Source organism: Anguilla rostrata, chromosome 4 (assembly GCF_018555375.3).
Source record: "Anguilla rostrata isolate EN2019 chromosome 4, ASM1855537v3, whole genome shotgun sequence".
Classification (NCBI taxonomy): Eukaryota; Metazoa; Chordata; class Actinopteri; order Anguilliformes; family Anguillidae; genus Anguilla; species Anguilla rostrata.
In genome coordinates this window covers 28,108,921-28,125,267 of record NC_057936.1, presented here as the reverse complement: position 1 = coordinate 28,125,267, position 16,347 = coordinate 28,108,921, and the positions used below count along the sequence as shown (strand labels likewise).

The following is a 16,347-nucleotide window of genomic DNA, read 5'->3' as shown; positions in this document are numbered from 1 at the left end:
TTACATAAGAGGTACATAATGGAAAAATTCCAGATCTTTGCGTGACAGTTTCCTTCCCTCAGTTAGTTATGTTTCGCACCCGTTTTCCGTGCTTTGTTGCAGATGGGTGGAGCTTAAATTGGAATGGCATGAAACAAAGCCTGAACTTTCCTAGATAAGCCTCTCCTTTCGCTGGCACTGCCTTTTGTTCTGCTCAGAAGCATTTGATATACACACTCTGTATTCTATCAGTGTTTTTTCTGCTGTCCCTTTTCCATCCCATAAACTTTGAATGTCAATAAATAGCAGTGGCAGTGACAGTATTTATAAAGGTCTTCTGCGCTTAATTGTGGCAAACTAAGCATGAGCAAGCTTTCATGAACTCAGAATATAATTTTTATAAGCATTGGTGAATTCAATAGCTTTGTTATTGGACAAGAAGAAAACCAGTGTTCTCAAGGAAGTTTGACATTTAAAATAATGCATTAGCAAACTAATGTTCATGCAGTACACGGAGATCTATTTTTGTCCTACCTTGTCTAGGATCTATGAACTCTTGTAGCACCAAGTGACATAAACCTTCTTGTGAGACTTACGCAAAGAGCTCCCATGTCTATAATTTTGAGGGGCAGTAATTGCAGTTTCTCAATCCAGAGGGTGATATCATCATCAAGAAAACAAAAAGCATATACTTTTCAGGTACTTTGGCATTTGGTTTGCATTGAAATGAGCATTACACAGTAAAGTAGCCTTGTCTTTTCACAATTACATTTGGAGAAGATATTTATTTCACAATGAAATACAAGCATTGTATCCTGTTCTGTAGTCATGATCTAAAAGACAAGTTGATCCATGTTATTGACCCTTTGGACTCAGCAGTTAATGGAAAATCAAAATGCCACAGCAGAAATAGGGACACTGTATTTTAGGAGATTTGTGACCTGTATGAAAAATTAAATCAAAGTTGAATGACAGAGAGATTCATGTTATACTAAGCACACACACACACACACACACACACACACTTTCTGACAGTCCTGTCTGGACCCTTACAAAAAAATCACATGTTTAGAAACCACATGTGAGGAGTACACGTGAACTATAAAAATTATTCCACTTAAAAAATGAGAGTGGGAAAAGGTAACAATGCTATTTAAAGTCACATGTTTTGTTTTCACATGAGAAAATTGTATGTGACATTTTCGTTTCACAATTGAATATTTTAATTAACGTGATAATGTTAAATTCACACATGAAATTGTGATTTTCACATGGGAAAAGGCAAATTTCACATGTGCTTTTTTACATAAGGGGAGGTATAAAACAAAAAGAACAATTAATCTTAGACTAGCATTTCCTCTTAACAATGCAGGTAACTCCATAGCAAAGCCCACATTTTACAGATTGACGCAAAAAAAATGGATAAACAAGGTGGAAGACCAGTCTTGTGATGAAATGGCACACAGTTTATCAATTGTAAAGAACTAAAATTTAATTTGACAAACTTATGCATGGTAAGGGAATATTGTACTGACAATGCTAGTTGTGCCAGTTTTTGCTAATTACATTTATTTTCCTTCCTTTAAGTTCCAGAAGTTCATCGCAAAGTCTTTTTCTGTGAAGCCCATGCGATGTTGGTGAATACCTTGAAGAGAATTGTATTACATCGTCAATTCCAAAAACAGTTTTTGCCAAAGCATTTGAGTTTTAAAAATGTAAATGTAATCTTTCTATATTTGTTTGTGTTACAACTACAATAAAAGAATGAAAATGTCAATTTAACTAAGATGTATTTTTTTCTCCTTTAACGAAACAGAGGTGGTTCTATTTTATTTAGGGAAATCAATAAACAAGTAGATTATCATAGGAGTAGTGAAATGGAACAATGTCAAATTTAAGGTCACTACTTAGTCATCAGTGGTCGAGGGTGAATGAAATAAATGCAATAAATAAAATGAATGGGATGAAAATCTAGTGTACCAATGAACACACAGTTCAAATGGTAGATATTAGTCATGGTGTTTTCAAAACAAACATGTCAAGACTCAAGAGAATAACCCTCTTGTACATAATAGCCACTACAGTAGACAATAATTTTAAGACAAGTGTGATCTACATGTACGGCCTTCAAGTTTTTTTTCTGTTAGCCCTTGATGAATATATTTGCAATATGCATAGCATGCAATGCATATTTTTAAATCACAAAATCAGAATATCATAAAATTATATTCTGTCAATAGTGGAATTATGGTAACACTTTCTCTGATTGGAACTAAAGAGCAATGCAGCTTCTTCAGAAGCACTATGTACAGTAGCACCTTAATGAGGACTACATATACCATGTATGTCAAAAATTATAAATTGGCATATCATGTTTGTCAGTTGGTATGACATTGTAAAGTGACTTGCTGGATCAGTGGTTACATAACACATCAAATGTTTGTCAGCGGTTATTGACAACTCCTGTATTACAGTAATCCCATACCCATAACAGGTAAAGAATCAATGCAATTTGCAAACTGTTGCCTTTTAATGATGGCAAAAGGCACATTAATTTTGTTCTTGTGTACCTTAAATCTTTAATAAATTAGAGACTTTGCAGAGAGTTCTATATAAGTACAATATAATTTACTTTGTATCAGAAAGGACAATTTTAATGTATCATATGTTTACTAAGGATGGAGGCATTTTTTTTCCAGAGGAGCATGCTTGTAGATATATTCAGAATGACATCATGGTTAAATTGTGTACCTTACTACATACAGATTATCTTTGAATTGAATGTACTCTTGGGACAATTCCACTTAGATATCTGCAATCTAAGGCCTGTACACCATTTATGTCCTAAAATATTTGTACGTCATTGCCTGTAATTGCAGAGTGCCATTTGGATTGGCTGGCTTGTTGGCCCAGTTCCAAGAAGCTTTGTGTATATAACTCCAAGGGCTACAAGACAAAGTCAAACAGACAAGCAAGACCCCAACTTTTGGCCGTGTACTCTTTGCAAATCAAGAGTGAAAACCTCAGAAAATGTGTAAAGGATTAGCTGCCTTGCCTCAGACCTGTCTGGAGAGGTGAGATAACAATCATTTCCTCTGCTTCTCTCTGGACTCATTCTGGACATAGAACTTGTTTGCACTTGCAGAAAAGCGAAGTGTCAAACAATCACACTTTAATATAATAATTGGTATTTTCTTGTCCTGCTGTTAATAATAATTAGAAGTTATTTGTTTCAGCTTGACAGATTGTTAAAACATGCATCCAATGTGTTGCTCTTTGAAAAGTAGAGTTTAAGAATTTTGACTGAATCCTTTGGGGCCAAATATAATGTAAATTGTACATTTGTGCAAATTAATTATTTTCTTGAAAATATGTAAACAATACAGACTGAACTGTACTGGATAAATGTAGTATCAGTATCAAAAACAAAACATATTCAGATTAAGATTTCATAAATATATTTCCCCTGGAGTTTCAAACACTGGATTTAAGTAGTCAATACTTTGGCTGGTCAAAGATAATGAATACAATATTTAAAGGAATGCTCAGTGAATTAAGTTCAGCAAATGTTTTTCAAATAGCAAAATGTTTACACAAATACCAAAACATCTTGCTGGAATGAATGACTAAATCTTATTCCACACATTCAAAAACAACTGCATCATGTATCACATTATTACATTGCCAAATGAAAACATGAAATGTGTGTGTGTGTGTGAGAGAGAGAGAAAGAGAGAGAATGTGTGTGTGTGTGTGTGTGTGTCTGTCTGTCTGTCTGTGAGAGAGAGTGTGCACGTGTGCGAGGTGTGTGCGTGCGTGCGTGCGTGCGTGCGTGCGTGTGTCAGCCTGTCACACTAAAATTTAAAATCTGGTACCTTTCCATGCCTAAATTAAATTGATACAGAAAGATTAATGTCAATCCATTCAATCAAAAGTAATTTAATATTTTAAATTATTTTAATGTAGAAATTACAACCATCCTACAAAGTTCCATTTAAATGAAAGTATTGGCTGAGTAAATACCAAATTGGCTGTATTTGATTTTAATACATTTGATTTTGGTAGTATGGGAAAAGAATATTCCAGTTATATTCCTCTGTATAAAAATGTTACATATTATACAAATTATATTAATTTATTTACTCAGTTATAACTTATTTGCAAAATAGTATAGCTTTTCAAATTGTGTGTTAAATATGCATTTAATTACAAATTTTCCCAGGCCCGTTGTTTGTGAAGGGTTCAATGCAAAGTCTATGCCCTTTAGTTCCTTCTTTTAATAAGCCAGAAAACTAACAAATCTCCCAACTGACTTCATTTGGTGATTTAAAATTTTTATGAGGTGTATGTCAAAACTGAAAATAATGAGATTAGGGCTGTTTCCCAATTAACCTGGGATTCAAATATATTGAGAGACTGTGTTATCTACGATGGCCAAGGAATTTTGTTTTATTTTATTTTATTTTATTTTATTTAACCTTTTATTTTATTTAACCTTTTATTTAATCATTTAGTCTCTCTGAGATTAGAAATCTCTTTTTCAAGAGAGACCTGGCCAAGAAATCAATATGGCCTGCATTCTCACGATATCCTGCAGATGTTGGTTTCCAGAGTTCGGACAGAATTAGGCAAAAAAGCTTTTAAAAACGCTGCCCCCTTTTCCTGGAATAAGGTACAGAAGAACCTGAAATTGTCCAAATGAATTACTATGGGGAAATTTAAGTCAATTTTAAAGGATCGTGAAAATAGTACTCTTGGTCATTGTGATTGCTCCTAAATCTTAACTGAAATCGTTTTAGAAAATTGTACCTGTTTATGTTCTTGACCTTGTATTGCATTTTAACTGGATATTGTGTTCACTTATTTGTATTGTATTTGTCTGTTTGTATTCTTGTGTTATTGTTGTAACAATGTTTATGCTGCTTTCTTGGCCAGGTCACTCTTGAAAAAGAGATGAGACTTTTACCTGGTTAAATAAAGGATATATAAGAAAGCAGCAATATATTACAGACACTACAAAATGACAACATTTAACATAAAAGCAGAAAAGCTGACAAATAACAATGTTCAAAGTTTCACTGGTTACACAAGAGCAGTCTAAATATGTGGTGCATCGAAGAGTCAAAGCATTTACAAATTTCACTTTTCTCCATAACTTTACCCTGTGCTTAAAAAACATTTAGTGATACAAGCTTCTGTAAGTTAAGCTTTCTTTAGCGATCATTCCATGCTGAAGGTGAGAACTGAGCTGAGAACTGCAACATTTTTTTACGACCTCTGCACAAGCTTTTGGCACAGACTGTAAGACACTGTTTTGTGAGAAAAGCCCGTAATTTCCATTTGCCTGCTGGGCAATGTACAGTACATACATAGGTAAGATGGAAGCTATTTCAATAGGGCCTTATAAATTAAAATATACCAGTGACTCAGCCTTCATAGTGCCAAGGAGGGCCAGCCCATTCCCCAAAAGCACAGTGATAACTCAAAGATTTGTAGTTTGTACAAACCTGATTGCCCCACAGTACACAGTATCCAGCAGATGCAATGACACTGTAGGTGGATATATAAATGTCTCCATAATCTATTACCGATAAGAAAGTAACTGAGACTGGCCTCTGGCTCACCTCAAAAGAAAAACAGGACTTGTTTCTATAATAAATGCCCTACTTTAGCCTCAGCCTTTTCACAAGGGAATCTATACAAAACTTAAAAGTGAGACTATCATCTATTAAAAAAGTACTAGGTACTTATAAGTTGTCACTCTTTCAATTGGTTTGTCCTGTGTGGTAACTATACATGGCAGTGGATCTTACTTTGATCTAGTAAAGAGCATAAACTTGAGTCTGCCAACATGTAAAATAAGCTTCAGATACAGCTGAGTCTACATGGTATTAAAAGCAGACTGGAGGTCTTCAAAAGCCTTTTTACTATTTCTGCACAAGAGTAAACGACTGTACCATCGGCATGAAAAAGAAAACTGGCATTTTACACATTTTTGCCAATATGGTTAACATGAAACATAAATTATAGAGGTTCCAGGACTGAGCCCTGTGGCACCCCATTCTGCACTGGTTAAACACAAGATGAAATTCCATGAAATGGAATACACTGTGATCTTTCTGACAGGTAGTTTTTGAACCAATACAAAAAATTTCTTCTGAAAAATGTTTAAAATTACCTTTTCGGAGAAAACATGGCTTTGAAAACATGGTCAGTGACAACATATTTGCATGGAACATTTGTCAAAGGCAGATCAATAAAGGTAGATTTTTTCTGGGAACTTCATATTTGTATGTTTTGGGCCATTTAGTTTCAGTTGCATCATTCAGTTGATGGCAATCTAATTATGAATACTTGGTTGACTAAGTCTGTTCCTGAAAAAGATATTCTCAAACATGTCCCACACTGACAGACTGAAGTAAGATATTGTACTATCAGCACTGTCCTTCTATGGTAGTGTTTCTTAAACTATGGGTCAGGACCCAAAATGGCTTGTGGGATTGTATGAGGTGGGTTCCAGAATGAGTCTGTATTCCACTAGGCTATGCTATTATGTGTATTCGGTCCCCGATTAGGTTGCTGAAAAGTATTAAATTACTCATTTGGTTCCCAGTGTTCAAAAGTATTTCTACTTTGGGTTCTGATATTAGAAGGTTTTTAAAACCAGTGCTAATATAGTATGACAATATGCTATATAGTATGTTTTCTATAAAAGCAGGTTTAATTTAATTTAAAGATAAGTGTATAACTGTAAAATGGCCAAAAGTAAAATTTACTAAGCCTCTTCCAGTACATAGCAACGAATTACTATTTATTTATTAATGTATTCATTTAGACAAATGCATTTGTTTCAATTCCTTAGCACTTCTTGGTGTCAACTGCCTTGCGTGGTTATGTCATAATCGTCAGTTGCAACATAATCATCTTCTTACAAGGATCTGAGCAATATTATGTACATTTCTCAATTTACCTATTCCCAAACTCTCAAAACAGACCCTCAAAAATGTATTTATTTGGGTAAAACATTGTACGTAGTTTTCAGGCCTAAAATGTGTGGGAAATGAATGTGAGTGCACAGGTGAAATAATGATATACAGTGAGCTCCCCAATGTTTGGAACGTACACATGTTTTTTTATTTTTTTTTATTTGGCATTGTACTCCCATTGAGGTTAAAGTGCAAACAAATTCTTTTTCTCTGCACTTTGGTTTAACCATGTATAAATTACAAGTATTTATACATAGCTCCCCCACCCCCCCCCCCCCCCCCGAATACCAATAGCAAAAATGGCATACAAATCAATGCATAGTAATACTGAATTGTTTTTGTTCTTTATGTTTAAGGGCTAAGGAGATAAAGACTAAATTAGGAATCCTGCTCCAGAAGCCAGAGAATGGCATTGATCTAATAATTCCATGCCCAGAGAAGTTGGAGAAGAAGCCAGAGAAGCTTCATAAGTGAGTATCCACAAATGCTGTGTGAAAATTGCAAATCCACAGACCTCACACACTGAGTGTCTGTTCTCCAAAAACAGCAACACTTGCAATCATTGTTATTGCAGTTAGCATCTCCATGACATACAGTACAGTACACTGGGGTTGCGCAATACAGCTGTGAAATTACTGCAGGATTAATGTATGTCTTGAAATAAAATTGATGTGCATTCATAATAAATAAATCTATACATTTTTCTGACAAAAATGAAATAACTTTCAGAAAAGTAAATCTATTTCACTATGGTATGGCCAGTTATACTGGAGGAGCAGTTCTGCTCAGAGACAAGTGCTGGAAAAGAGGAACGGGAAATCATTTTGTAATGGAAAAAACGTAAGCCTGTTATTTATGTTGCAAATCGCATCCCACAACCAAAATTGTTGTTTACTGCTCTGTCCTCTCCGCCTTCCTATGAAATGGCTTATGTAACCAATAACCGCTATTTCTATGGAAATCGGTGAAAACATTTTTGGTATATATCCTCATCCCCAGGATGGAAGAAAGCGTGCAATGTTGATTCCTCATCACAGTCAAAATGAACAAATAAATGAGTTTTGTATACAGAATGTGCTTATAATAGCCTATCTATGTGCTCACCAGCTATTAGCTATTATTAACTGTTCTTAAAAGATGGTGTTTTATTTAGAAACAATTTAGTAACAGTATCAATAGATAATCTTAGAAAAGTAGACTGTAGACTCTTTTGCTTAAGAAAATTTAGTAGTAAATTTTACTAATCACATCTGCATGGTTTTGATGAGTATACAGAACCCTCACTGTATGCAGTAAAAAATGTTTTTTATGATGTTCTGTGCTGTATATATTACTGCTTGGCAAAATGTAATGACTTCTGAAGAACACTGAAGAATATCCACCATGTCCATATGTAAATTTACTTGTGAATGTTTTGCGTATAAACGTGTAGAAATGCTCCCTTACAGTATTACAGCTTGGCAAAATGTAATGACTTCTGAAGAACATTGAAGAATATCCATGTCCATATTTAAATTTACTTGTAAATGTTTTGTGTATAAACCTGTAGCAAACGCTCCCTTACAGTAGGCGCTATTTGTGATATATATATATCTATTGTATATATGTGGTACTCTACAGCAGCTGCAGCAGCAGCAACCATCTATATCCATTTATACTGAGGTTAAAGCCTCAGTACTATGTCTTGTTTTACATGAAGACCACCCCCTGATGAAGCCGTGCAATGGCGTGAGTCCCTGGACAGAGTTCTCATTAACAGCTGTAAGTATTAGTGTACTTGATGAAATTGTGTAAAGTGTGATGAACATAAGAGCATCTCACCCATGTACGCAGTAATATAATCTGGGTAATTGTGTGGTCATAATTACAGAACTTGCACAGTCCTCTTGATTTTTTAGCCATTAGAGAAATGTATTCATATCTTTTGTGCAACATGAATGAGCATAAGAGTTTCCATAATTGGTGATAAAATACAAAAGCTTACATTTATACATGCTTCTATTTGGCCTTTATGAAGTGAACATGTTCTACACTAATTGTTCTCATCAAGTAAAACCATAACAATGTATTGTAAGAATGTAAAGAAAGCTATTACTTAAAATAAATCAGGTAACTGCTTATGGGTCTGTTTTTATTGTTAAGATGTGCACATGTTAACCGGAAAAGTAGAATAAATCAGAATCAGCTTGAAGTTGTGTACTGAAAACTGACCTGAAAGATGCTAGCTTAAAGATATGGCTTCCTGACAGTCCAATTCCTTTTTTGTTTTTCATGAGGCTACTGTACCTCTATAGCAGTGACCTAAAATCAACAACCAATTCTAGTGAGCGTGTTGTTTAGATCATTGTCAGAATCTTTATGGATACAAAGTCCCAGAGACTAATGAGTCCTTCATGGTATGTGTAAACTGTTATTTCTATGCATGTAAAGTTCTCACTTCCTGGCAAGCTATTTAGCCTTTAAACATCACAATTCACTTCAAGCATTTTTACAAGCCAGTTTCTGCCCTCTGCTTTTTTCAGAAAAAACCTTTGGATAAGCATCATCGATTTTGATTTGCAAATGAAGCCTCTGTAAATTAAAGTTTGATCTGTAATTTCTTATGAATTTACATATGCTGGCAAATAGCTACCATCAATGAAATAATGTTTTTTTTTTCTTTTTAGATTTAAGATTTGCATGCAAGCATAATATTCCAAACATCAATTCCATATGAATGCTTTCAGAATTCTTCAGCATTCTGAGTATTCTTTAAAACTCAATGTAGTTAGTGACTACCTGTCATTAAGCACATAATACTGTATGCGTACGTTATCTGTTAATGAGACCCTTTTTATAGGGACTCCTTAATATATAAGATTCTATAATTGTGGAAGGATAAACCTAAATATTTGTTATATGAAATTGTCTACTTGTGCTTTTCTGAGCCTATAAAGATATATGTTGATGGAAAGCATTTTGTAAAGCAAACTTGGTATAGCAAATGGGTTGCTGGAACATTGTTTTGTGATGTGCCATTTGACTCTCCATTGCTGCATTGATATTCTCTATAACACAGATTCTCATTCCATTTTGCTTTATTGTTTCACGATGTACTGACATTTAAGTTATTCACTGCAGAACACAATAAAATGGGCAGCAAGTCCCATTATGTATCCATCTTGATGCCTTCTGAAAATGTACCATTACAACATCCACATCAACATCTCTATATCTTCCTGATAGAAATAACAAATACCATGGAGGGCGGTCAGCTGGCTCCTCCTGACCCCATGTCCCAATAGTCAGGTCACCGAGGCCCCAGCGTTGTATTACTTCATTACTCTGCGCATTTTTTATGATGAATGGGTCCGGTCTGGCTGCTCTGTGTCTGAGTCACATGACAGATTCTATTAATAGATTTTCAATGTGTTCTGCTCCACAGATGGTCTGGCTGCTTTCAGAAGCTTCCTGAGGTCTGAGTTCAGTGAGGAGAACATTGAGTTCTGGGTGGCTTGTGAGGACTTCAAAAAGACGAAGTCCCTCGTGAAAATGGCAGCCAAAGCTAAAAGGATCTATGAGGAATTCCTTACAACAGAAGGTCCCAGAGAGGTCTGTATCATTGTTGTGGATCAATTAATAAAAGTGTTTAGGTGTTACATAAACACAAATAGGTTGCATCTTACTATGTTGCAGTTTTTTGCCACAGCTTAAACAACTGGCTTTGGGCTCACAGTCCTTTTAACCTGAAGGTTACCAACCATTACCTTCCATTTACAGCAGGGATCTGAAACTCAAGTCTTGAAGCCATGAATCTACAGGTTTTTTTTTTTTTTGTATTTTCCCTTCAATCAGATGAGGACTGAAACCTAATGCTTAAACTCTTGAGCCAGTCACTTAATTCAATTCAGCACTTAAATAGAGAAACACACAGAAAACCAGCAGATACTGTGGTCATGCAGGACTGTGGTTTGAGATTTCATATCTATTAGGGAACTGGCTCAGATCTTATTGCAGTAGAGTTAGTTTAAAGCCATGGAGCTAGATTTACCCACTCACTTAGCTATTATTTAGCCCAATTTCTCCTACCCAGAACTGATAGTAGTCAGAACTGGAATTTGAAGTGGTGCTTGGTGAAATTTCCAGCCTTGTTAAAAACATGGCACAGGCTAAAAAAAAGCAGCTTAGCACATCTATTTTTCAAAATGTATTTATTTTATTTTATTTTGGATTGCCAGATTATCGAACAGCACAGTCATAAAAAAAGATAAATGCCAAAGAGTGCACTGATGCTTGAATGGCATTTGACTCATGGCTTTGCTTCTTTCCCACTGGAAGGTGAATATTGACCACTTCACAAAGGATGTGACACTGAGGAACCTGGTGGAGCTGTCCCCGGCCACATTTGACCTGGCTCAGAAACGTATCTATGCCTTGATGGAGAAGGACTCCTTCGCCAGGTTTTTGAGATCAGAGCAGTATCAGGAACTGATCAACTGAATTGCCTGACTGCATGAGGTATTATGGGGGTTCTGATCATGGTGCCCTTATTAAAAATAAATCCCATTCGTGGAACAATACAAAAGTATGACATTCTATCTGAATCAAATATGCCAAATTTAACACTACTATTTATCAGATGGCATGTCCTTCTAAAGATCTAAATCGGTAATAAGTGATTGACAGTCCCATGTCCTTGCCAATGTTAAAATAATTATACAAAGTTAAGGAAAGTAATGGAAAAACTTACATTCCATACATTTACTCCAAAAATTCCTGTTTCATCCACCAGTTAATTTTAACAAATAGTTAATATAAGCATATTCGGTGATTTTTTTAAAATATTATTTCATAAAAAAGCAATAAAGGTAAAAAAAAAAGTTCAAAAGTGACATTATAATTGGAAAAAAAAATAGGAAAAAAAAAATGTGCAAGTGCATGCATGTCACTGTTTTTATGTGTGTGCATGTTCGTATTTTTTTCCTGGAGACTTAATAAACAGGAAATCCACATTTCACATTTGTATTTTATGACATTCCAAAATAGGGCAAGTTGGTACAGGTAAGAATCAGACCGTTTCAACAGGTCATAGTGACCGTGAGCGTTCCATAGGTCAGAACTGGGCTCTGCTTCCCAAAACCATCTTTGTGCTAAGATTGTATCAACATTGGTAATTGGTCATTTTTAATATTCAATGTGTTTTCCAAAACTCATTTAATTAATTTTTACACTGAAAAGCTGTCCTAATGAAATGTGTGCCTCACACCATTCTTAGAGTGGCTAATTGCGTCATTAGCATAACTGAGAGAACAATGTAACATTTAAGACATATTTCATTTTGGTCTTTCAATTCAATGTAGACAGCTCCCGGTGTGTTTTTTGAAGTTTTCCTTTTTCTTCATTCCTTGCTCCACAATGTTTAGATGTTATTGAAGTCATTGTCATTTCCTATTTCTGTCATTTATTGGCTATACACCAATTGGCCTATTACAACAGCTACTAAGATGTTTATATGATTTGTTACATTAAATTTCATTACATTCTGTTACATTTATTTAACAGAATCCCTTGAATTTTCTCAGTACCTTTTTGGTCTGAGCCAACTACACTACTCTGCACCACGCTGATCCTCAAAATTGAAATCAAAATAAAAATAATTCCATAGGTCAGAAGGTCACCTTTATTTCTAGTTTTTTTTTTTTTTCCTTGCTCAGTAGGATTCAGATCTGAAGATTGACTTGGCCAGTTTAACATTTTACACCTTTTCTGTTAGATGAATGCCGGTATTAGTTTTGTGTCATTGTCCTGTTTCATAATGTGCTGCTGCTGATGTCTGGTGGCTTATTTTTTACATTTGTTGACAAGATCCGTTTGTATATGCCCAAATCCTACTGCTGCCATCTTCAGTGAAATCATCAATAAAGACCAGTGAACCCATTCTGGAAGCAGCTATACAGTACATGCCCAAGCCATGATACTCCACCATGCTTTACAGTTGAAGTGCTGTGCTTATGATCATTGACAGTTCATGTTTTTCTCCACACTTTAGACTTTCCATCACTTTAATAGGTTTGTTTTGGTCTCATCTGTCCATGAAACTTTAAAACCAGAACTCCTCTGGCTCATCTTTGTATTTCTTTACAAATTCCAATCAGGCCTGTCTGTTCTCGCTGCTGATAAGCAGCTTACGCCATGGTGTCATTTTGTTGGTGAAGTCTTCTGCAGATTGTGGAATTTGATATTTGCACCCCTGATTTCTCTTTCAGTAATTTTGGGATGTGGAAGTATTTTTCTGTCATTCACTGCAGTTGTCTTTTTTGGGGAACCTATTCTTGGCCTATTCCCAACTGTACCTGTTACCAATTTCTCTGATGGTAATTTTCTTTCTTCCTATTGTCATATTGGCAGTTTTTTTTCTGTCATAGACAATTATCTGGTCTTCATGTTGGTTTCTGTAGACTAACTCAAATGGAAGACAGTTTCAAAACACTCTTAACTATGTTTGTGTCCCAAATTATATGTATATGTATCTAAATTATCTCTGAACAATATCTAAATACATTATGCACTTTACATAGACAATCAATTTCTTTTTCAGCAGGGCACGCTTATTAGCAACCCACTTTACTCCAACAATGCACATTTCACACAAACAACCATCATGAATGGGAAACATGGGAAACAGGGCCCAGTTCAATTATTGTTATTTTCTTTATGTTGTTATTTCCAGTCGTCTTGAGAGACAGAAATGGTTAGGCATTTCTTTGAAATTGCCTCTTTAAAAGTCTAAACAAGTAGTTAGATGGTAAACAGCAAACTATATACTCAATAATTCTTCATAAAAAGTGACATGAAATACAAGTGTTCACGTGTAACTTATTTGAACTGCAGAGTTGCTTACTGTTTGTTTAATACCGGAGAGTATGTGGTCAAGTATGGAATATCATGTAGGAGTGGGCATAAGTGAAAAGTTGCTTTTGAGGAGAAAGTTTATGCCCTTACAAGGATTGCAGTAGACATGCTCATTTTAGATGTACTGCCTGGTCATCAGATTGCCCACAAAAGAGAGGATTTTTTTACACAAAAATGTATATCATTTAATGACCTATGCATATTCAGCATTTTAAAATACAGTTTCTATGGTCTTTATATTTACTGTTTCACAATCTCATGCTGGTATCATGATGACTTAAATGCACTTAAATGTAGTAATCTTTTATATGTGTACTCCAGAACACAGTTACAGAATTTTGTCATCAATAATTGTAATAATAGTGATTATTACGGTATTCTATAATTACTATTGTCTTAAGTGTAATTAGGATGAGATAATGTAATGATATTGCAATTACATTTTCAAGTAAATCAATGCTGTATCCCAAAACAGGTCTAGTGTCCATGTATACTTTGATATAAAATGGACTATTATCAGACTGTGTAACTGTATGTTAAGCAGTAGTATGCTTCTATTTATTGTATTTTGCATGCTTTCCTAATTAGATGTACTATAATCATTCACGCTTGATATATCCATGTTATTATCCCTACATTTGTACTATAAGTCCTTATTGCTTCCCAGTCATGCAAGTCATCGCAAAACACTGCAGGTGAAAAGTCGACAATTACGGTAATGTTCATTACTTCGCAGATTAAAATTTTACAGTTAAAGTTGTATTCTAGCAAATGTGGCAACATTTAGACAAAAAAAAATAATAATCAGAAATACAGTCATTGTCATACAGTCAAATTGGTCATATAATAATCACACTTAAATAATAGGTGATTAGCTCATTTTTCAGTATTTTTGTACTACAGTATCAATACTGTGATAAAAAAAAATAAGGACTTAGTACAGGTATATGATAAAAATCTTATATTTAGCATCAAACAGTGTGTGCATGTATTTCTGTTGCCAATACTATAAAGGTACATTGATACATTAAGATTCTCGAGATGTATTTATTTTGACATGTAAATATCTGCCATTCAAAACTATCCCCATTGTATATTTTCCACTGGAATTACATATTGTTATTCAAGTGACCAACCACGAAGCCACATTCATCTATGAGCTGTCACGAACATAAGATTATGGCTGGTCATCTTTCTTCCCCCTCTGCCAGTCTGTCTTTCATCCATCAAAACAAATCTGAGCATTACTTTGTCATTGTCTCTGTCCCGATGTTCTTTCTCATGTACCAGTTATGTAATTTGGATGAATTACAGACACATTGCTTCCTGGAGCCACCTTCTCCCCCCAGGCACACTTTTCCCACACGAACAAGGTGTTTTTTTCACAGAACAAAGAGCTAGAAAACCCTGAGAGAATGGAAATGTCAGAGTGGAGAGAGGAAGGTTAAAAGAAACAGGTGGAATGGGAGATGTGGCCAACATAAACACTGTCAGATTGAGCATTCATTACTAGGCTCACTCCTACAAACAGACAGCAGAGTTGGGACTGTACACTCATTGGGTGCTAGCAGAAATCTATAAAATAAAATAATTCCACTTTTTACATGTTTTTGCTGTATTTACTCAAACAAGTTTACATCCAGTTATTATCTCAGGATGACAGGTGCTTGTATGGTTATCATACTGACTTTGGTTCAGTACTGCATTTGTTAAAATCCTATAGTTTTTGTATAGATTTGATTACTTACAGTACAATCCAACAAGTAAAATAAGAATTTCATCATCACAATCGTCAAGGCTGAAATGTGCTACTACTAATCTATTCCTAGCAATATCAACGTGCCTTGCAAAAATGTATTGTTCTATTTCCTTATTAGCTTTGCTTTAAGCAGTATATGGGACTTGGATTTCATCTCGACACTTAAAAAGATCTACACAATGCCATCTTGATAGCCAATCAGGGAAACAGTGTGCTTTGTGACCAAATTTGCATACAGTGGCTACATAAGCAACATCCCAGGCCGTGATCTATCATCTCAAATTTTCAGCATACGATTACCAACTTAACTGGAAACTGTTCATTCTACCCCAACAAACTCAGCATCTGTGTGTAGAAACACAGCACTGTGAGGAAGGACCATTTTTTCCTGATTCATTGTTTTCTGTTTCACTTCTCCGATGAAGCAGAGCGAAAGTTGTGATGCAGCCGTGGAGGATACGGATCCTCACACTACTCGCGTTATGTGCCTCAGAGAGGACCACGCTCACCAAGGCTTAGCAAAAGTTACTTGCACCGTGGAAGGGGCACCAGGGTTGGAGGACACTTTAGCCACTCACCTCATTGCCCCCCCAATGACGTCATCTCCGCCTTCATCTGAAGTGCACCCTGGGGGTCAGAGAGATGTTGCCATTGCTAGTGGCAAGGCTTCGATCAGAACTCATCTCACCCAGAATTCATCCTCCCTAACCTAAACCTCATCAGCGTTCCTGA

The 16,347-nt window shown here is 35.4% G+C and overlaps 1 protein-coding gene across 1 annotated transcript; it reads left to right on the top strand.

Moving 5' to 3' along the window:
- The first annotated feature begins 2,895 nt into the window (after positions 1-2,895).
- On the top strand, positions 2,896-11,875 carry LOC135253114 (regulator of G-protein signaling 5-like). The gene is made up of 5 exons (XM_064332011.1): positions 2,896-3,053; positions 7,322-7,435; positions 8,665-8,726; positions 10,390-10,556; positions 11,283-11,875. The coding sequence occupies exons 1-5, from the start codon at positions 3,010-3,012 to the stop codon at positions 11,442-11,444; spliced, it is 549 nt and encodes a 182-aa protein (XP_064188081.1). The 5' UTR covers positions 2,896-3,009; the 3' UTR covers positions 11,445-11,875.
- Positions 11,876-16,347: the final 4,472 nt, after the last annotated feature.